Genomic DNA, 23,298 nt, shown 5'->3' on the forward strand with positions numbered 1-23,298 from the left:
TGTGATCCACAAAGCCGTAAATACCATCACAACTGATGAAAGTCTGAGTTGGAGTTGATGTTCACTCACTGTGAGCACAGATTAGCTCAGCTCAGCCACTGTCTACCACGTGCTTCTGCTGTTGGAGCTGTGCTTGAAGAAGATAAAAACCTAGACGGCAGGAAACCCATTTTTGACCGAGTACAAATGACATAATCCCTGGAGAGTTTCACCCAGTGGTTCTCCAGCAGGTCCTCAATCACGGTGCACATTATGCTCCAACCTAAACACACAGATAGAGCAAAAAACGTGGACCGTCTGGAGGGTCCCGAGAACCAGCTGAGGCTTCTGTATTATCAAAATTGTCAAAAGTGTAGACTGAAGCCCAAAAATGTAATCTATACATGATCTGTCCACAGATGCATTCTGTTGTAGTCACTGTTGCTTTACAGAATGTTGGCAGAAATCTTATTGAACCCAATGAGAAACCATAGCAGTTTTCATAAAATGTCATTTCAAACAATAGTTTTGATGTATTCCTGCTTTGGCGCATAATCAAGCCAACATTAGCATGGTGGTTAATTCATCATTGCTGTTTCCAAGCTGCCCAGTTTAGCTACAACAACACAGTCCAGCCTGGTAGCATAAACTGGAAACTCAGTGTTAGCAACTCTAAACCAAGGTGAAAAATCCAGTAGAACTCGTCCACCGTAGCAACAGCAAGAAAGATTTGAATGCATTTGTGGGCAGCGCAGTCGCTCACAGACAGATGTACAGAATCAGAATTCAGAGGCCGGATTCATGAAAGCTTTCTTAAGAAAGAACTAGTGAAGGGTCTTTAGACAAACATTTAGAGGTTCATAACAACGTTCGTAAATGATATTCACGAAAAAAAAAAAAAAACTTAAGAAGTTCTCAAATAATCTCTTGAGATAATCAATTATTTCCTTTGGATCTTCTAAAGAAAATCTTCATTGGAAAATATAATAGTTGTGGAGTGACCTTGTGAACTCTCACTGCCTAAAACAAGTGTGAGGCCATCGTAAAGTGAAGAAAACATTTAAAAACGTGTTTTTAAAGAATATCACTTCTTCTCAGAATTATTCTTAAGAAAATAGTTAAGAAAAGTCCTAAGAAGTTATTTGAAGAATAACAAGGAGTGTGTTTACATGCACTTAAAAATCTGATAACTGCAGAAAATCGGATTTTGTCAGTAATCCAATCAACGTGTTCACATGCACCTAAGTAATCACATAATGGGGAAACTCCAGGTCTAGATGAGTCAGACAGCAACCGTGTTTCTGCTTTACAACCAGCCAATAAACTCACAGAAGACGTGACGTAAATGTAAAGTAAAACTCAAACCTCATGTCGCGCCACTTTACCTGAAAATATGAACAAACATCATCTAGAAGATGAAAAATATTTAAATCCTTCATTTAGTGAAGCATGTATTTGGTTTCAGCGTCGCTCCAAAAGTGTTTTGCTGCGACGCTGCTCGCATATTTCCGGTACAGCAGTCTGTTCTCGCGCACGTGCAGACTGAGAAATCCGAAAGAAATCAGAGTAAGAGTTCACATGCACTGTGAAATCTGATTACTGAGCTAAAATCCAGCTCTCTTTATCGGATTTCTTAATCAGATTTTAGATCGGACTATGGTGTTTACATGACCATCTGAATAATCGGATAACTGCAGAAATCTGATTATGATCGAAGTATTGAGTGCATGTAAACGCACTCATCTTCTTTAAACTACTAATGAAAAAAAAACAAAAACAAACAAACAAAAAAAAACATTTCAGAAGATTTTCTTTCTTAAGACACTTTCGTGAATCCGACCCCAGAACTTGGGAATTAAAGTATTCTTCGAGTTCTGAATTCACACAGTTCAGAGCTCAGGGAATGTGAAAGTCCAGAATCTGACAGCTCCAGCCCTCAGCAGTGTACGCTATTATTGGCCTGTTGCTTGTGAGATGCCAAATTGTGCATCATATATACAGATGAAACGTCTCTGAGGCAAGATTGTGTGCATGGTGGGAGTGTTTTAGAAGCAAATCTGAACAACTACTGCAAAAAGTAGACGCTTGTCCATCCTACATTACCACTAGTGTTTCATGGTCTTCAAACAACAACCACAAATGTAATCTGTACAGGACACTGTCTCAAGGACAGAGGTCCCCAACCCTGGTCCTGCAGCAACTCTGGCCCACATACTTTGATGTTCTGCTCTAACACATTCGATCCAACTGATCCACTAATTAAAAAGCCCTTCCTGAGCTGAAACGTGTGTGTAGAACAGTAAACACTAAAATGTGCAGAGGTGAAGAGAACCCTTCCGAAGTTTACAGAACCTTCTGCACAATGTTGAGCAGAGGTGCCCAACTGGTGACCTGGTGATCTGCTACCCTGGAGAGTTTAGTTCAGCCGACACACCTCAAAATGACTCGTGCGTCATATAATTGTGCAGAACTGAAGAATTGCAGCTCAAAATTGAAGCACTAATGCTGAGAATTTTCAGGTTTCTTTGTCAATACAATTTAGGAAAGCATTTAGAGGACAGAGAGAAGTTTATTGCTCGACTTTTTAGGCATTATGACCCTTAACTGCCCCTTAACTGCCTTCAGCCCTACAGAGGTTTTACTTCTTAGGGCAAATTCACAACAGCAGTTGAATAACATGAATAAACAGACTAGGCTCAATTTAAAAAAAAAAACCAAAAAAAAAAAAAAAAAGGACTAATTTACTTATAACTTATTAAGGGGCTCTACTCAATTCATAGACAATTACGTAATATCCAGGCATGAAGTTGCATGTAATTTGCGTTTACTTCACACCGAATATATAAACCAGGGGTCACCAGTCTTATCCACAAAGGGCTTATGTGGCCGCAGGTTTCATCAGTTAGTTCCGAGCTTCGACTTCCCAAGTGAACGTGGAGCGAGACCGTGTCATTTTTGACCGCCAAGCATTCAAGTGTAAAAAAAAACCTGGCCGCCTTCAAGCTACCCAAATTAGCGACGTTAGCGATATGAGTCATAACTTCCTAAAACAGTGAACTTTACGGTTGATCTACAGAAAATCTCATTTACAAGGTAGAGAAGTGGTTCTTAATCACTATTGGTGTGATGCTGATTTGATGTCATACGCTGAGCATGGATTTCAAGATCATCCCGACTTTCCACTTTTCCCAGTCAGAGGTTAGGAAATTCCAAGTTACAAGCGTTCCTCCAATGCAGCGTCTTTAAACAGGTGGTTAGTTATATGATGTGTGGTTCTGCATGACTGAAATGAAATGAATGAAAACCAGCAGCCACACCAGCCCTTTGTGGATATGATAGGTGAACCCTAATGTGAACTTAGAATCAGATTGAAGGGATTAATTTTGCTCAAACGGTTCAAATGTTAGCAATGAGCATCATTATCTGGCTGTAATATTCAAAAGCTGCTGAAGACCATTACCTACATGGTAAGATTAGGGCTGGAACTAAACTCTCCGGGCCAGTAGATCACTAGGACTCGACATGGGCTCCCCTAACGTAGGTTCAAGCCAAGCACTGTTTAGAAACATTTTTTAAGAGTGTACTACAGGACCAAAGCTCTAGATTGTCAAGTGGCACCTTTTACCCATCCTCTCTCAGAAGAATGGTTTGCTCTCATTTCTCAGGCATAAAATATGAGTTCGGGTATCTGGCCCCCCTGCACGCCCGTCCCGTTGGTACTGTCCGAGGAACACTGGAACTGGAAGGTGACCTTTCCGCACTGCACTTCTGTCATACCTTCCTGGCCAAAGTAGCTCAGCTCATTCCCGTCCAGCACCACACTGGCTGTGTAGAACGTGTCTGGTTCTACCTGCACAGGGTACTCGAAGAACACGGGGAACGTGCTGCTGGAGCCATCGGAGAAGTACTTGATTACGGCCACGCCAAGAGTAACTCCCTGCCTCTTGAGCTCAATCTTGGCCTGGTACTCAGCCGAGCCGCAGCTGGAGCCGTACAGACCGAAGCCAGCGATGAAAACTCGCTTATCCACGGCGAACTGGATGCTGTCGCAGCGTCCGCGGTACCGCCACTGGTTGCTGCGATAGGCGCATGACTGAAAACGGTGGCACTTCTGCGGCGTCAGGCCTTTTCGAGGCTTGCAGACGAACGGAAGTTCAGGCTTTCTTGCCGCTGTAAACCAAAGGAAGATGTCATTAGTCTCATTGAGCGTCAGCACACCAGATTGCGCCACACCATTAGCAAAGTCATCCAGGGACATGGCTGGTATCCGGATCAGGTAGACCGCCTTGCCCAGGACTAGCCTCTTGTTCTCCATGGTGGGTTGCAGCTCCTGTCAATAAGGGCAGGGAATATGGCAAAAAAAAAATTCAAACATCAGAATACTTGACATTTTCATGATATATGATACGAAAGGCAATATGTAGTTTTTCTAAAGTTAGAACAGGCAATAGGCACCAGCAAAGCTGCATATATTTTGAAAAAAGGCTACAAAAACAAAAAATAAATTCAGAAAATGACACCCAGTCAGCCACTTGTTACTATACACTGGTTGTTGGTTTGCTACAGTCTGAAAAAAACTGTCTGAAACGGTCTAAATTGGTCTTTATGTGGTACATTATAAAATAATTTATCACAATAATAGTAACATACCATCGTACCCCAAGCACACCCATAGCCTAAAGCTGTCATGTAGTGATACATGCAGTTGTTTAGTGTTGTACAGGTACTGAAAATAGCCTTTATTTTCTCACAACAGTAACATATATAAAAAATATAATTATCTAAATCTTTTTATAATACAAGCAGTCGTTCTGTGTTTTACAATGAAGCAATGCTCTGCAATGCGTTGCACTTGTAATGGTCTAAACCAGGGGTGTCAAACTCAACCACTAAAAGGGCCATATTAAAAATCTCAACAAATTTGAGAGCCAGAGAGTATTTATATTTTAATACGCCAAAACAGCCACTGGTAGTGAACCACCAAATATTACATGTAAATACTATGTTAGCTACAGATAACTGTTAAATCTCTCTAAGTGTCCCCAGGAAGTAGGTCTTTTAAACCTACCTGTGTGCTTGGTCTCGACACCTGACATCTTTTCTTTCCGCAAGTTCATTAATTCTTTGCATCAGTTTCTGAGCTGCTGAGTGTTTATAGTATTTACGCTGGTTGAACTGCAGCTGAAACGCAGCTGGTGTGTTTGGTGATATGACGTGCAATTGGGTAGAAAACTACTGTCCCATAGGTTGTTTTTGGGAGTGGCATGTCAGCGCACTGCAGTGCATGCTGGGGATGGTAGTGCTGCTGATTGTTAAATGGACTAAAATGAACAGAAAATCAAAATGATTTCGAGAGCCGGATTAGATTGTGCCACAGGCCTGATCTGGCCTGTGCGCCTTGTGTTTGACACATGGGGTCTAAACGGTAACTCTTCTTCTTACTGCCTAGTCCTACCTGTCGGTGGCACTCAGCCTCGGCCCAGTTCAGTGCCGCTTCTAGCACCACCGTCTCCTTGGCATTGAGGGTCTCTCGGCGCAGGATGCTCTCCAGCGTCTGAGCATCAATGTCACAGAAACCCTCAGAGCGCAGCGCCAGCTCAGCCTGTGCGTCGATCACCTCCCAGCAGCGCTGAGTCAGGTCTGGTTCCTCAAACAAGCAGCTCTGAGACAGCAGCACGCAGGCGTTACGCGCACTCAGACTCGTCTCCAAAAACGTCACGCAGGCCCGAGCCAAATGAGGCACAATGTACTTCTTAGCAGCGTAGAGAGTGGCGAGAACGGTGTCAGCACACAGATCGATCTCATCACAGTAAATATACCTGCAGGAGAGAGAGAGAATGAGAGAGTGAGGGAGAGGGAGAAGAGGGGAAAAAATAAGAGAGAATAAGAGAGAATAGACAGATCATGAAGGAAAGGAACATACAGGGAAAGGAAAAGCAAAAAGAAGAAAGCAGGAGGAAAAGAAAATGTGACAAAGACAGGAAGAGCACAACAGGAGAATAAAAAAAATAAGAAAAACTGTCAGCAGCCAACTTTGAGTTGGAGCTTAACTATTTCTTACTTGAGCATGGCGAGGAAGGAGGGCGGCTCGACATCAGGGATGCGGATCTCATCCTCACCCTCCGCCAGTTCTCCATAAAACATTGCATGGAATACAGAACTCCCCACAGCCAGGACATACTGAGAGAAAGAGAGAGAGACGGCTCTTTGAACACACATCTGAACTCATGTTAGTAATGATTACCGAGATGTTTAAATAAGATATTTAATTAGGAATAAACTGTAATTGTACATTAAAACATGAAAAAGTGCTTTCTCTGTATAACTTCTTTTCACTTAGAAAAGAACCAAAAAATGCTGTAACAACCAATACCTGTAAGCAGCTAATATCGTATCAAGCTAAGCAAAATAAGCAATGTCAAACAAAAAGATGATGAATGTGTACAGTGGAAGTCTGAGTGAGTTACTGCTCTGGCAGTGTTTTGCTCCTGAAACACAAAAATTCACTAAATCAACCGAATGATCATCTACACTTCTTAGACTAGCTGCATTCAACAAAACCTTGTATGTTTTGATTTTTATTCATAATGTGAAATATTTTATCAATGGGATATTTGAAAACTACTCAGATATTCAAATGGCAGAAGTGGTTAAAATGATCATCCCTAAGACACGGACAAAAGGGAATTCCATCAATTAATGAGGACTGATGCGGGCAGTCATCGGTTGGAGGTCAGGGAACCAGGCTTGTGACTGGAAGGTCGCTGGTTCGATACCCTGAGCCGACAGGACATGACTGAAGTGCCCTTGAGCAAGGCACCTAACCCCCAACTGCTCCCCAGGCGATGTGGATAGGGCTGCCCACCGCTCTGGGCAAGTGTACGTGTGTGCGTTCACTAGTGAGTATGTGGTGTTTCACTGCATGAATGAGTCAAAATGTGGAGGTGAAATTTCCCCATTGTGGGACTAATAAGGGTCACAGAACTTAATTTAACGTGTCTGCATAATTTGATTGTTACGTTGCTAAGGGGCACATATCCTACATTTTATTTTTCCCTTGGGGTCCACTTACAGCATTTGTACATTTTTTTTTGTACAAAAGCAACCATACTTTATTTTCATGTGACTATTTTCCAACCACTGTTTAACCCTTAAAACTAAACAGGCTATTTCTGTTACTGTGCCTTTAAGACTGACACATAAATGACCTCTATTCTGATTGGCTCTCCTGTATTGTGCCTCTCTCAAAAGGCAGTCCAGGCTGAAACACTCCTTATAGCTTCAACATGAGTGGGTGGGGCTAAACTGCTGTGGTCTGAATAGGCAGATGCATATAAGGCTACATTCACATTACCAGGCTGAAGTGGCACAAATCCGATTTTTTGCCCTCATGTGACTCAGATCTGATGTTTTCAGGGTTGTGTGGAACAAATCTGATCGTTTCAAATCCGACCTGAGCCACTTTCATATGTGGTCCTAGATCGCATACGTATCCGATTCGTGGCCATGCGACCTTAATGTGACGCTCAGATCGGAATTCCACTGCGCGTGCACCATCATTCAGCGTTACCATGGCAGCAGCGCCAAACAGAAGTTAAAGCCTGTAAACAGTGGAAAAGAAACACATCCCACCTTTTTCTCCTTCGTCTCGCTCTAATAATGAAGCTGAGAGCTGATCAGAGTTAATTATCTTCACAGCAAAGCTCGTTCTGCTCGTTAGTCTGTTTGCTGATGATGAACGTGACGTTACTAAGCAGGACGCGGCTCATTTCAGGATGCCGGTTCGTTCACATCAATGACAGATTTGAATCACTTACCTAAACGAGTGTGAACCATCGTGTCAGAGAGATCAGATTTAAAGAAAAAAAAAGCCTAAATTAGTTGTTTGTTTCCACATACGGGCTGGACAGTGTTTACCTAATACATCAAATTCATTTAAAAAAGTGACAAAAATTGATTTTATCATGATATTGACCCTTTAAAGTCAATCAGAGTAGTTTGATGTGAAATACTCCATTAGGAACCAGACTTCTGAAGAGTTAAATGCCTCTAATGCCACGTCTTGCCTTGAGGCACTTACCTTAGTGACACTACACAGCACTGTACTGCATGCGTCTGCATTACTGTGCAGCTTGACTACACAATTTAAGTTGAGAATAAACAAGTGTGCCCTCACCTTGTGCCCTGGCACTCTCTGCGTCCCCCCCGGAGGGCCGACCACGAAGTGCACGTCCGCCATCAGTTCATTGTTAAACATGACTGCGTTCCTGCATGGACAATAACACAAAGGGGCTTTTTATGTTGAGGCACCCGCCGCGTTTCACTCACAATGGTACAGTCATGCACATCTGGCCGTTTTCCAGCGCCTGCGCCTAGCTGTGCTGCTGAATGGGCGAAGAGCGAGCTAGACTCTAAATCATAAATAGGTCTGTCACAATTTTTTAACCTGACCGCAAATAATTTCCACAGTCGTTTCATTTCAAAAATTCACAATTCATCATCTCGTATCTGCACAGAGCTGAATCGTAGCCGTAATTGTTGGAGGAAGCTGTATTGTGGACACATATTATGGGTGTTCTAGACATTTATTAGGGATGCACAATGGCATCGGAATCATACTGTATTTGGCAAATATTTGCTTTAAAGCTGTACTATGTAAGAGCGTGGAAATTGAAGTAAAAAAGGAGTAGCATTACTGAGTCAGGTGAAAGACAGTCTAAAACATGGTGTGCGTGTGCTGCTGCGAGTTGCACTGTAAAGCCTGAAATAATCATTAAAAAGCTGAAGGGTGGGATGCGGGGGAGTTTTTCACACCACGTCATACACCTTTACATATCAGCGTCACACCTGCAGGCCTAAAAATAAGGTCTGGCTTAATTAAAGGCAAAATCAACATTATACTGATGCAGATTCACTATCTGGCCAAAAGTGTGTGCATTAATATAACAGCCTTCACTCTTCTGGGAAGAGTTTGGAGTGTGTCTGAGGGAATGTGTGCCCATTTCGTAAAAAGAGCATTTGTAAGGTCAGATAAGGTCTCTGATGTTGGGCTTGCAATCACCATTCAAATTTATCCTAAAAGTGTTCAGTGGGCTTGAGGTCAGGGCTCTTGCTGCTGGCACAGGAAAGGGTCTTCCCCAAACTGCCACAAAGGTGGAAGCATATTATTGTCTTAAATGCCTTTGTAAACTGTAGCATTTGCATTACACTTCATTGGAACTAAGCGGCCCAATCCCTAAAAAAAAGCCCCAGACCATTATCCCTCCTCCAGCAAACTTTACTGTTGACACTGTGCAGTCCAGTAAGTGCCTTTCACCTGGCATCTGCCAAATGATTCATCCATCTGACTGCCACATACTGCAGCATCATTGATCACTCCCGAAAACAGGCCTCCACTGCTGGCTATAGAAAGCGGTGGAACGCATGCGCAGTAGGACAGTGCGACTGTGCCATGTAAACAAAGTCCTTATCGGAAAGTTGAGCGTTATGAGCGCCACATTCGTATTTAAACCACTGGCCGGTCTCCTCATTCATAATGTCTCTGATATAAACAGGGACCGTTTGTGCTGGTTGTATGTGTCGCCATGAATTTTACCATTCAGGAAGGGAGATCGCTGCCAATATACGAATCAACCATTGGTAACTGGTTAAACCACAAGCCTAAACACATTACAGAACCATCAGAAACCAAAAGAAACACTTCCATGGGTTCACATACTAAAGTTTGTTTCAGCCTAAGGCTTAATATTATACTCAGTTTAAGCTGTTTACACATGAAAACCTTAAGTAGGTTAATTGAGCTATATGTCTACATAACCCATTAGTTTACCCAGGCCACATCAGCTTTAGTTTGTGTAGTATTTACCTTGTGAATGTCTACATGCGTTCAAACCAAAATTTGTTTTAGCCTACAGCTCAAAATATAACATCAGCCCAAGATAAATCACATATTTATTGGAAATCCATATAAAACGTCTGAAATGTTGATTACCCTAAAACTCGCCAAGAAAAAACAATACAAGTCTTAGCGCATGTGCTGAATGCCACTGGCTTGAACCTGCAGCTCTGCAGCCACATATTATTGCTTTAAGCCTAAAACCAGCCCATGAGGAACTATGCTATTCTGAAGACTACCTAGTTGCACCTATAGCCTTATGAACTCCTCCCAGAGCTGGTGAAGTGGCTGTACCTCTCTCTGATGGTGGGATACAGGCCTTGCCAGTTGCAGCCCTGAATGGTGTTGTTGTTGCTGATGTTCTGCTGCTGGTACTGCTGCACGGCGCTGGCGGACACGGGGGGCAGTTTCTTGGCAGGATAAAGCTCTGCAGCCATCTTAACCACACCTGCCTCGCTCAGGTACTCAGGCTGCGCTCATGGCCAGGAACCTGACAGTGGGGTAATGGGTGGGGAGGAAAAGCGCCTTGTGTTCCTGGATCACCTGGAAGACAGTTCCAAACGTAACATTAGCATGCAATTGAGATGAGACCTTGCAATGGCAACGTAAGGTTGAGACTACAAGGCTGAAACTGGAGATGTGCATCACATCCACTCATCCTGCAGTGCAACACTGGAAGCCCAGCTGTGTTAAATCGCAGTAATAACTGCCTGCAGAGCTGCACATTGTCTAAAATCACAGCTTTAATGTATTATAAGTAGCTTTGTGATACCAGAAGGTTGTGCCAGGCTGATTTAGTGGCTCGAATACAATGCAATCCAACTTACTGTGTACATAATTGTGTACACAAGCCAGCTACCGGCTAACGTTACTAGCAAAACAACACAAAGATGTTCCTTATATCTTTGCAACAATGCCATTTCAAGGACAAACAGCCACGAAAATGTGATGATCACATATGATAACTCATTATATGTCAATAAAAATCGCCTAAGCTTGTCTATGTAGCCGTCAGTTATTCGGCTGGCTGAGTTAGCGAACTACCTAACCTAGTAGCCACAACAGCTTATCAACCTGACATAAATACAGCTTATTCGCCTTTGGCAACAGCACTTACACCTACTGTTGTGCTGAAATTGTGCATTTAAAACCAAAAACTCACCACACCGCACAGATAAGATGTTCAACCGAGGCGGTTTGAGCAGCTAAGCTAAGCTAAAGGTAGAAACGCCAGCGAAAACTTAGCTAGCTACGCTAGCAAGCTGGCGGACATTTTCTTTTTTTGGTAAATAAATAATAAGACGCGCCCCAAAATCAAAAATTACGACTGGGCGGTTTGGGGGAAGTCTTGTACTGCTTTGTCATGCCGCTGTGGGTGCCAGAATATGAGGACAGAGAATAAACTTGTCAAAAAAAAGACGAGGCTGAAGTTTTCTTCCTGCTCGCCAGCCTCTTGGTCGAATTGTTCCGTTCCACCTTAAATGGTGCAGCAGCTACACGCTCAGCCTCAAGCGCCGGAACGTAACTGCTGCACCATTTAAGGTGGAACGGGACAATTCGAACAAGAGGCTGGCGAGCAGGAAACCGACTTCAGCCTAGATCATGAAAACGCTGGTAAAAGTTTTAACGGTCAACTCAAGTTGTCCATCTAGCGGGTCGGACAAATATCTGTGGCCGCCTGACACTCCCAACGACACGGGCTCGTTCGGCATCTCCTCGCCACGTTTAATGGACAAATGTTGTCTTTTCTTGTTTGAGACAGATTGTAGGGTTTTGCAGACAGATGTCATAAAATGAAAAATGAAAAGTATAAATTATACTTTTTACAAATAAATAAATAAATAAATAAACGTTTAGCCTGCTGTTCGCAGCATGACCAGCAGATGGCAGCAAGCGCGTGGTAATGAATTTGGTGCAGCCCATTCAAAGAGAGGGTTTTTTTTCAACAGTGCAAATTAAATGTATACACATTTTCTGCGCCAGATAAACTTCGTTTAACAGTTTTAAGGATTTAAAAGGACACTAAATACTACATATGATGCTTTTACGTGAGTATGGAGGCCGTCTATGCGCTGCAGCGTGCCTGAGAAAGTTTTCAGCCACCTACGTCTGTGTGGTGTCTAACAGTGGACTTGTGGTGGAGCCTTAAATAGCCTTCAAGATTAAACCACAAGTCCAGCTGCCACCACTCACTTGTAACACTGCTAAGTGTTACAGCAGTGCCTCAGTGGTTTCTGTGGTCGTGCACACTGTAGACTCAACACCCATAAAAAAAGATGGTTCTTGTTTAGTAAAAACAGTGGTTCCATATAGAACCACGAACACTCAACGATAATTTGCATGGTCAAATGGCTCTTTGCATGGTGAAACTGTTCTTCAGATTGATGGAGAATGTGGTGTATATGGTTCTGAGAGTGAGAATGGTTCTATGTAGTACCAAAAACGGTTCTATTTTTTACAAGCTTGACACCATAACAATAGAAGAGACCTTTTTAGTGCTATGTAGAACCATAGAACCATTGAAGAACCGTCTTTTTTAAGAGAGAAGGTTAAAAGGCGCATATTCTGGAAAACTTAGTTTGTTTATTTATTTATTTTTAATTAATGTGTTTGTTGTTGTATGTAAATGTTGTTAACATTTATATTTGTTAACATAAAACTTACCATTCAGTTCCCAGTCCATACAGTCCTTAAGTGGAAAGTAAGCTGCCAAAACAGCTTATTTCATTATTTTTGTGATGTCACAGAGTCTAATACCAGCCTTGCATCATTTTGCAGTTGGTCTCATGTCCGTATCAGGAGCTCTGTGCAGGTCTATGCAGAAAAATTAATGTTTTTTTCAAAAATTGCTGTTGTCATGTCCTGTGTTAAGTCTATTAAACGCACATTAACGCTGTTACACTCAAACTGTAGACTATTTAGCTACTGCTAAAGCATCTCAGAGTCATTCTACAGAAATGTCCATTTTTGTGTCCCTAGCGTTTACAGATATATTACACTTAAAAACATATTAGAGTTACAATTTATTTATGTTTTAAAATAAAACAATAAGTTATTATAACAATTTCACTTCTCGAGCCTCAATTCAGCAATATTGGTTTTAAATCAATCATATAGAATTCCAAGCACCACAGAAGTACTCGTCCTCTCAGTCATGTGTAAAGGCTGAGGCCATATTTTGAGGTAAAAAAAACATTTTTCTGCAATTTTAACTGCAATAATCTATACATGACTATGAAATATATGATTTAAATGACATAAAGGAAACAAATGCCAAATAAATATTATAAAATATGTAATGAAAGTCCCCAGGAGTTGTGTCTATGGTGTTACTGCGTAACAAAAAACCTCTTATTTTGAAATAAAAATCACACTGATGACATCATTTGACTTCCTTTTACCTATTTTCTGAGGATCTATGAAGAAAAGCACATGGTGAGTCCAGTGTGTCTTTCAGTTATCAAAAATTTTCTCATTTAGCTCATGATTTAATATGAGGCTTTTAGTTGAAGTCACTGGTGTGACCGACTTTATTCTGAGGTAACTGTGAAAAAATAGAATACAAATTAATTAAATTACATATTTTAGTGGATATTCCATGATTGACAACATGATGTTTGATGCTCTGTAGCAGCCGTTTTGTAAAATGCATTGTTCATTAAAATGTCTCTGGTGTTCCCTTTCTTATGTGTAACACTGAAGAGGATCAGTAACACCAGTGACTCCTATGGAGAGATAGAAAAGTGGACGTTTCTGTAGAATGACCCATCTACTACGTTTGACTCATCTTGCTGGATTGTGTGGGATATTTTGGCAAAGCTGCCAGGCTTACAAAGTCAGTTCATTGCACTGCAGTGTTAGCTTACATGCAGCAATGTTCGCATTTCGACTCTTTAAAGTCCTTGAAATTCAGAGGATCTGATGACATTTGCGGGAAAAAAAGGTACATACATAAAAACTTACTGACGTTTTTGTTTACCTCAGGGTGCAACAGCAACAAAAACAGCCTGCTTAGTTCTTAAGGCTTAGGAGAGGCTGGAAAAAGGTCCTGTAAAAATGAATTATGACTGTTTTTGCTGCATCAGACTGAACACATGTGATAAGTTGGCCTTCGGAGGAAAGAAAAATACAAGGTAAATGTAGGATATGAGCCCTGGGAGGTGTCCACATCCTTGCAGTGGTTCCAGGTAAGGTGCACCATGGCACATGCTTGTATGAAGCCGTTGCCAAAGAGCTTTGGATAAAAAAAAAAAAAGAAAGTCTACTGAATTGGAACAAAGTAAGACCAGCCTTGGACTGAAGAGGTCACCGTGTGAAATCTAATGACTGTGAAGAATCTCTTTTATGTTGGCCCAAACAACAACGAGGGCTCGTTTTTCGGCTCAGAAGAATGCCGTGAATGTGTGGACGCGTGCTCTCAACCTGAACGGCGAGCATGAGAGCAGCTCGAGAAAGCGACAGGCCTATTGCTCTGATACAGCGAATAGCACTGGAGTTATGCAATGATTTACTAATTACCGTGGGGAACGGGGCCAAGCAGACAGACAGAGGGAGAGAGACAGAGAGAGATAGAGGGAGAGAGAGAGGCCATGAAGTGATTAAAGAGTAAGAGAGGGGAAGGCATTGGCCTGATTTGAAAGAGGCCATAAATAGGCAGCACTTTGTATTGTCTGGACGCTGATTTCAATCTCGGCTTAAATAACTCCTTCCCTGCTCTGCTCCCTGCCATTTGCGAGGCTGTTGGGGGGTTATTTAGCCCAGGAAATGACCATTGTCTAGCCGTCAACTGTTCCTACAGATCACTTAGGCTAAATTAAAGCTGTGGGCTTTGTATACTGGGGCAATTAGTACTTATTGCAATGCTAAGTGCTAGCAGTTAAACCTAGCTAATGCTTGTTCTAATACACTACATGGCCAAAAGTATGTGGACAGCTTTCCATCCCTCCTATGTGAGCTGGTTGGACAGCACATTCCAAAACTATTGGCATTAATATGGAGTTGACCCCTCCTTTGCGGCAATAACAGCGTCTAAAGAGCATTTGTGAGGTCAGGCACTGATGTTGGATGAGAAGATTTGGCTCATAGCCGACAGTCCAATTCATCCCAACCCCAAAGTGGGGTTGAGGTCAGGGCCACTAGAGTTCCTCCACACCAAACTTGTCAAAACCTTGTCCGTTTATGGACCTCGTTTTGAGCACAGGGACACAGTCAAGCAAAGTTGGAAGCGTATAATTGTCTAAAATGTCTTTATATGCTGTAGCATTATCATCACCCTTCACTGGGTCTAAGAGGGAGAGCCCAAACCTTGAGAAACAGCCCCAGCCCATTATCCCTCCTCAACCAAACTTTACTGTTAGTAGGTATTGTTTTCCTTGCATCCGTCAAACTTAGATTTGTCCATCAGACTGCCATATAGTGACGTGTGAACACGTTTACACTGCGTCACTGAGTCCAGTGGCGGCATGTTTTACACCACTCCAGCTGGCGCTTGGCATTGCGGATAGTGATCTTAGGCTTGTGTGCAGCTGCTCGGCCATAGAAACCCATTTATTGAAGCACCCAACACACAGTTCTTGTGCTGATGTTGCTTCTAGAGGAAGTTTGGAATTCTGTATTGAGTGGTGCAACAGAGGATAGGTGATTTTATTCTGTATTTAAATATAATTACTGAATTTCACTGAAGTACTTCATCTGATATGACTGTAGATCTGAATACTTGCATTTTTGCACATTTTACTTCACTTTAACAATGTGAGCTGCTAGAATTACTGTATCAACTACCTAACTATTGCTACCTCAGTGACTGCTCTGCTAGGCTATCTGCTAAGCTGCTAATATGTCATAGTATGTTACATCCTCCTTTGCACAGCTCCACATACTCTCAGTTCTGTGTACTGCCTGTGTTCTGTTTTGTATTTATTGTAAGTCTTTCGTATTTATTTATTTTACTGTATTGTCTGCACTGTATTTATTGCATTGTCTCGCACTTGTGTTCCTGTGTTGGTCCTGGAGGAATGTTGTTTCGTTTCACTGTGTGCTTGTATATAGCTGAAATGACAGTAAAGCCTGACTTGACTTGACTCAGCTGCCTTGCTCTGTGAGTTTGCGTGGTCTAGTGCGTTGTGGCTGAGCTGTTGTTGCTCCTAAACACTACTGTTTCACAATAATAGCACTTACAGTTGGCCGGGGCAGATCTAGCAAGGCAAAAATTTCACAAACTTACTTGTGGCAGTGATGGCATTCTATGACAGTGCCATGTTTAAAGTCACTGAGCTCTCCAGTATGACCCATTCTACTGCGAGTGTTTTGTCTGTGGAGATTGCAAGGCTATGTGCTTGATTTTGTACACGTCTTAACAATAGGTGTGGCTGAAACACCTGAACTCAATAATTAAGAGGGATGTCCACATACTTTTGGCCATGCAGTATACCTTTGATGCTTATCAGTCTGTGGCTTAATATTTGTGGCACTTTTATTACATGGAGTGGTGTAATTCATTGAATTAATCACTATTTAGTGTGTTTTGGTAAGAAAACAACTTTTATAGCAACATGCTAAACGTCTATTGCACGTGGCACTAGCCTTTAGCCAACACTTAATCATCTTCAGCTCGCTATAATGAAGATCAGCCTCAGTGAGCTCTTTCTGCCACACTTATCTCTCCATGTCAACAACATTTTAGCTCATGGCTTTAACTCTTTAACTCTTTGAGCTTCAGAACACCAGCGTGTCTTTAGAACGGTCCAGAACTGAAAGCTCTACATGGAACAATGGGTTTAGCCAATTCTATCAATGGCAATCCATTGGTCCAGAACCAGACTGGGGATTCTAGAACCACATTAAACGTTCTAGTGTTTCAGAAAACCAAAACTACACGCTGGCTCTGTTGTGAACTGACTGGGCAATGAACACAGAAGGACCGAAAGATTTATTGTTGAGAATTCAGACAACACTAGAACATGGCTGACACACAATACAGTGCACTGTTTTATGAATATGGAGCAATTCCAATCGGGTCAGCATGTTCTGATGAAGACCAAATGTAGTCAGTCAGCCAGGATGTGTTTGGTGCTTCTTTAGCTTTGCACTGAAGCTACGAGGCTAATGTAGCTAGTGGAAGCTCGTCTGCACTGATTAGCATTGTGCTAACTGCATGCCAGAAATCATCCCACACTTGCCTCAAACCATATCAAATAAGTTCTTACACTGTAAGATGTACTACAAAAATGTACTAAAATACATTAGCATAAAAGCTATCTTGAAAGATCGCGTCTGTACTTCAGTCCTTGTTTTATAGATTACAGTGTACATATCATGTCTTAGCTGATCGACTACAAAAGGAACATTGCATACAGTGGATTTTTAGCTAACTCATTGATGCATGTGACCTGACAGAAATGTTATTCCCCTACATTTTAATTGATTTATTTTCCTGCATTTTTACATAAATAATGTTCAAAAACAGTATCCATATTTAATGTGTCAAAATCGATAGTCTGTAACTTTTTTTTTACAACCCCATTTCCAAAAAAGTTGGGAGGCTGTGCAAAATGTAAATAAAAACAAAAAGCAATGATGTGCACATCATTTAAACCCTGTATTAAATTGAAAATAATACAAACACAAAATATCAATGTTGAAACTGAGAAATTTTGTTTTTCGAAAAATATATGCCCATTTTGAATTTGATGCCAACAACACATCCAAAAAAGTTTATTAATCAATCAGTCAATCAGTCTACCTTTATTTTAACTCAGAGAACATTGAGGGAGACATTTACAATGTAGCCGAGCCAATACAGAAATCAGGGATTGAGAAGTTGGATAGAAAAAAAACATATTAAATGCTACAAAAGTTATAATAATCATAGTAATTTAAAAAATAAAAAAATAAAAAATCAATAAATCATTAAATGACAACAATATAGTAACTTAATAAATGCCAGATAATATAAGAATAATATAAATAAAAATGAAATAAATAAAGAAATAGAAGATGAAAAACAATAAATTGTCAATAATGAAATGAATCAAAAGAATAATCAATAGTTAAAACATGCTGAAGATGTATTAAAGGATAACTAAAATAAAGTAAAATGGTTGCAGGCTGAGTGGAGATTTAAAATGTAAAAGTATAAAATGTTCATGTGACATGACTTTAAGCCGTACAGCAGGCCTGGCAGCCGTAACTAGCAACTAAAAAACTAGTGACTATCAATGGATTAAATTACCAACGTTCTCATTGGTAGCATCCACATACACAAACGTTTGCTACGGGCTCACTGCTCACAAACTGTCCTCTTCTTCCTCCGTAGTCCAGGCTGATGTGATTTATGCTCCAGGTGCACTGTGGGATGTTGGAGATAGTGAGTGTGGGACTGCCATGGCCATCCTGCTGCGAGCTGATTTAAGGCCAGGCTTTGTCCAACCTTTTCTTCCTCTCTCCTATCAGCTGCCTTTCCTCCACGCTGATTTCAGAACAGCTGGAAGAGGACAGAGAGTTCCGGAAGTGCTAGAAAAGTCATTACATTAAATTAAGAGGAATTAGAGGAAGGTCTTATCTCTCGTTTTGACACAGGAGGAAGAGATTAGTGTTTGAGGGAAGAGATTATGAACAGCAGAGAAATGAAGAGAAACAGTTAAGTAGCACGCAAATCTCAGAGTTTCAGTGGTTCCCAGCGCAGGGGATTTAGATCCTTTATAGGTAACATGCTGTATAGGACATTCACAGCTTATTACCCCATATATGCTACAGCCATGTCAGTGTCACTGCTGTGCTAAGAATTGTCTACCAACCTAATAATATCTGGTCAACAGCGTTTCTAATAAAATGGCCAGAGAGTGAATGTAGGATGCTAGTGTTTCTAATAAAGTGGACAGGGAGCACTGTTGGAAGAAAGCAGCTGGTTTAGTTAGGCACCCAACATGGCCATGCTGGTTGACCAGCATACAAGCACCTAAAACACAACCTATTCTGGTTTCGGTTGTGACCAGCATATTACCTTCCATTGCTGCTGACCAGCAAACCAGCTTTCAAAACACAACATACTGGCTTTGCTGATGACCAGCCGTGTTAGTTAGTGCTTTTTTCTAGCAGAGAGTGGAAGCGCAAGGTAGATGTTTCTTATAAAGAGCTCACTAGTGGGAGTTAAATGTTGGTGTTTCTAAAAAAGTGGCCAGTTAGTGGGAGTAGAATGCCGGTGTTTCTAATAAAGTGGCCAGTGAGTGGAAATAGAACTTCAGTGTGTCAAATGAAGTGGCCAGTGAGTGGAAGAACAAGGTAGGTGTTTCTAATACAGTAGCCAGTAAGGTACAGTACAAGGTAAGTGTTTCTAATAAAGTGGCCAGTTAGTGGGAGTAATATGTTAATGTTTCCAATAAAGTGACCAGTGAGGGGAAGTAGAAGGTAAATGTTTCCAATAAAGTGGCCAGTTAGTGGAAGCACAAGGTTGGTGTTTCTAATGAAGTGGCCAGTTAGTGGAAGTACAAGGTAAGCATTTCTAATAAAGTGGCCAGTGAGAGGAAGCACAAGGTTGGTGTTTCCAATAAAGTGGCCAGAGAGGGGAAGTACAAGGTAAGTGTTTCTGATAAAGTGGCCAGTGAGAAGAAGCACAAAGTAGGTGTTTCCAATAAAGTGGCCAGAGAGGGGAAGTACAAGGTAAGTGTTTCTAATAAAGTGGCCAGTGAGAAGAAGCACAAGGTAGGTGTTTCCAATAAAGTGGCCAGAGAGGGGAAGTACAAGGTAAGTGTTTCTAATAAAGTGGCCAGTGAGAAGAAGCATAAGGTAGGTGTTTCTAATAAAGTGGACAGTGAGTGGGAGTAGAACGCTGATGTTTCTAATAAAGTGGACAGTGAGTGGGAGTAGAACGCTGATGTTTCTAATAAAGTGGACAGTGAGTGGGAGTAGAACGCTGATGTTTCTAATAAAGTGGACAGTGAGCAAAGGGTGTAGTATCAGTCAGGGAATCATGTATTTATTTAGTTACTCATATTCCAACCATATCCCTCTGCTCAGCAAGAGACTTCAGACTTCAGATCACTCCATTCCCTCCCTTCAATCACAGATTTGCCAAAGTCAATTAGAAGTCTATTACAATGAAAGGGTGTTTAGCGGAATAAAAGACGAATTAGCCGTACTAACCCAGCGCCTCTCCGGAGACTCCATTCTTTACATGACAGGCCGTATTCATCCACAATAATGGCCGCTAGCATGGGAACCGCTGCGGTTTGGAGGGAACACATGGCGCAGTAATGGAGGCCCTATATTCATGGGACGGGTCGGGATCAGCCCCTCTGCATTGTGTGTGAGGGATTTCGTGGAAGGGGTGTGACAGTTTCAGTTGTTTTTAAAGGGGAATTGTTCATGATGTTCTTTTTAAGGGGGTTCATTGTTCATTTGGACAGAAGTGAGAAAAGACAGACGGTCAGGCAGCAGGCCCAGGTGCATCGTGGGATACGGACACACCCCTTATGGTCAGCACAATCCCTGTTTTTCTTTATCCTATATGCCTGAAAAGTGTGTGTCTAGTGAGAAGAGGGGAGAGAGAGAGAAAGAGAGAGAACGGCTGAGTCCCAAATGTCTCCCTACTATGTAGTGCCCTATTTCAGTTTATATCAGTGCTTTAAGGCTGCACAAGAAGCACGGCTTGCAGAGGTTTAGATGGGCGTACACACACGTATGCGCTGTTTACTGACCTTTGTATTGGGCTGTTTTCTGTATCCCGAATTCTAATGATGAGTTTATGCATTTAACCATTTATTCCACTGTATTCCAAGTCAAAGAGATGGAAAACATTACTTTCAAAACAAGCAGCGCAGTTTATTTAGTCACATTCATCCGACAAATTTTGTAAGGACTCGACCAGAACCATGTCATCAAGAGAACTCGGACATTCGAACCCGACCCGAGCCCAACACATACAAATGTGTGGAACAGTCTGTTTTGTTGATTTTGTTGATTTTCTGATTGAAAATGCACATCCTCTACAGAGAACACACTTAACTATGGCATTTTCTCTGCTAGCTTGAATGCACAGTTTCTATTTACTTGCTGAGTTTAACATATTGTGAAAAAAGATAAAACATGAAAATATAATATGTTCCATAAATTTTGCAAAAATTTTGTTTTATTTTTTCCCCCAATATGTTAAGTTCAGCAAATAAACAGCAATTGTACTTTAAATTGTGTTTTTTTATTTTCAGTAATTCTATTTTAAATAATGTGTGTTCTCTGTAGAAGATGTGTAAACTTCGTTACACTTAGAAAATCAACATAATGTGTCATTTGTCTGGGGCCTCCAGTTGACTTTTGCATGCAGCAGCATTTGAGAAATGATGTCTGAACCTGATGTGGTTGGTGTAGTGTAGTGGGTAACACCTTCTACACTGTAAACTGGGGTTCAATCCCCACCTGGGTAAGCATCCTACACTATACCAGTAAGAGTCCTTGGGCAAGACTCCTAACCCTACCGTGGCCTACCTGTGTAAAATGATCAAATTGTAAGTTGCTCTGGATAAGAGCGTCTGCCGAATGCCATAAATGTAAAATATGAGCAGTCTGGTGCCGTTGGGTTTGGACTGATATTTTGAAATTTTATATTTCAAGTAATAAAACTTTGGGCCTGCTGGTTGGACCTGGCCATTTAATGTAAGCAGTTTGATGATGTAAAATGTGCATTATCATCATGCAAACTGATTAATCAGTGACAATATTTCAACTGTTTCAAAAACAATTACTTTTGAAGTTTTATTGAGTATTTGTGACAGCCCCTAATATCAAAAATGAACCTGTGGTATAATTACAGCAGTACTTAACAGTAATGTCACAACATAATGTTGCTACTGGATCTTGTATCTCCTTGGGTAACACTTTATTTGGAGTGGTCCTTTGTAGATGATTAATAAACTCTTTAACAGATTATCAGTAACACATCAACAACATATCAGTGAAGTAGCAGTAATGCAGCATCTGGATACCCCAAAGTAAATATCTTGTAGATGTTCTGTCGATACATCACTTACATTAAGTAGATGTTTGTTAATATGTTACTTCCATTACGCAAAACCTAACCTTACCCAACCTTACTCAACACCTAACCCTAACCCTGGCCCTAATCGTAAACCTAAACTTAACCCTCACCCTGGCCCTAATCATAAACCTAAACTTAACCTCAACCCAAAACCTAAACCTAACCCTCACCCTGGCCCTAATCCTAACCCTAATCTCAACCTCAACCCAAAACCTGATCCTAATCCTAACCCTAATCTTAACCTCAACCCAAAACCTAAACCTAACCCTCACCCTGACCCTAATCATAAACCTAAACTTAACCCCCTAATCCTAACCCTCATATGTTTTTGACATGTTACTGAGAGTCCGTTGAGTGAAACAAAACAAATACTGTTTACATAAAAAACAAAACAAATACTGTTTACATTAACGTCCATTATAAGTTTAACATTTTTTCCTCTCCTGTAAAGTTACCATTTTGATGAATGAAGTTTTGTTCCAACAGCAATAATTGCATATGTAGCTTTCATTTCATAATCAATACAGTGCACTATGTAGGGAGCAAGGAGCCATTTGAGATTCAGCCCAAACAGTTGAGTCACCTCACCGGAGGTGTGGTCGGAGACTGTGGCAACTGACAATGTCTACGCCTTAATTCTCATTCACGCATGGGCTTCGGTCTCTCTTTTTCACTCTTTCTCTTTTCTCTCTCATTCTTCATCCTATTCTCATCAACCTATTCACTCTCCAGAAAGTGCACCATGTTCACAACCTATGAATACCCAATAAAGAGCCCATTATTCTACGCTAAATTTGCTCGGAAGAAAAAAAAAGTTCTATAGTCCGGCCTCAGCTCCAAACTTTCTTTTTCCTGCTTCTTGGCCATCTGTGCCACCTCTATCTCGTGCTCTCTGTCTCTCTTGTCCTCCCTCTCCCTCCGTTCCTCCCTCCTTCGCTCGTATGAATAGGATAATTGAGTGTTGAATGCGTTTTGAATTCTTCAGAATGGACATTATCTGCTCCTGCATCTGCCCATACCGGGCCTATTGATCCGCGTTGTATTTACACACAGTCAATTAAACCGCTATAATCCCATTCACTGACAGCAGGCACACACTAACTACAGATAAACCCGTGGTGACCGAGCGGCCACAATAGAGACGGATGGGGATATTATATCACTCTCTTCAAGCACACCAGCACTCCACTGAAAGGAGAAAAGCCCCCCTCCTGCTTAGAACAGCGAGGAACAGCTGTTGATAAGCTGTTTCAGCCCTTGCTCCTTTCCATTCGTCTGCTATTGTTGCGGTATGCCCCCCTCTAAGTTTCAAACAAGTGTTACAGTCCATTTGCAGTGTTTTCAATGGCTGAAAGGACAGTGAAATGAGCAGCAGAGTGGAGGGGGCTTGAATGCC

General features: G+C 41.5%; 1 protein-coding gene across 1 annotated transcript; it reads right to left on the reverse strand.

The window, feature by feature from the left end:
• Nucleotides 1-1,733: 1,733 nt before the first annotated feature.
• On the reverse strand, nt 1,734-11,336 carry btbd3a (BTB (POZ) domain containing 3a). The gene is made up of 6 exons (XM_036557707.1): nt 11,037-11,336; nt 10,169-10,417; nt 8,156-8,246; nt 6,041-6,159; nt 5,435-5,798; nt 1,734-4,309 (listed from the first exon to the last, which is right to left on the reverse strand). Exons 2-6 carry the CDS (start codon nt 10,309-10,311, stop codon nt 3,641-3,643), a joined length of 1,386 nt encoding a protein of 461 aa, XP_036413600.1. The 5' UTR covers nt 10,312-10,417; nt 11,037-11,336; the 3' UTR covers nt 1,734-3,640.
• Nucleotides 11,337-23,298: the final 11,962 nt, after the last annotated feature.

The sequence above is a fragment of the Colossoma macropomum genome, unplaced genomic scaffold, assembly GCF_904425465.1.
Source record: "Colossoma macropomum unplaced genomic scaffold, Colossoma_macropomum, whole genome shotgun sequence".
Taxonomy (NCBI): domain Eukaryota; kingdom Metazoa; phylum Chordata; class Actinopteri; order Characiformes; family Serrasalmidae; genus Colossoma; species Colossoma macropomum.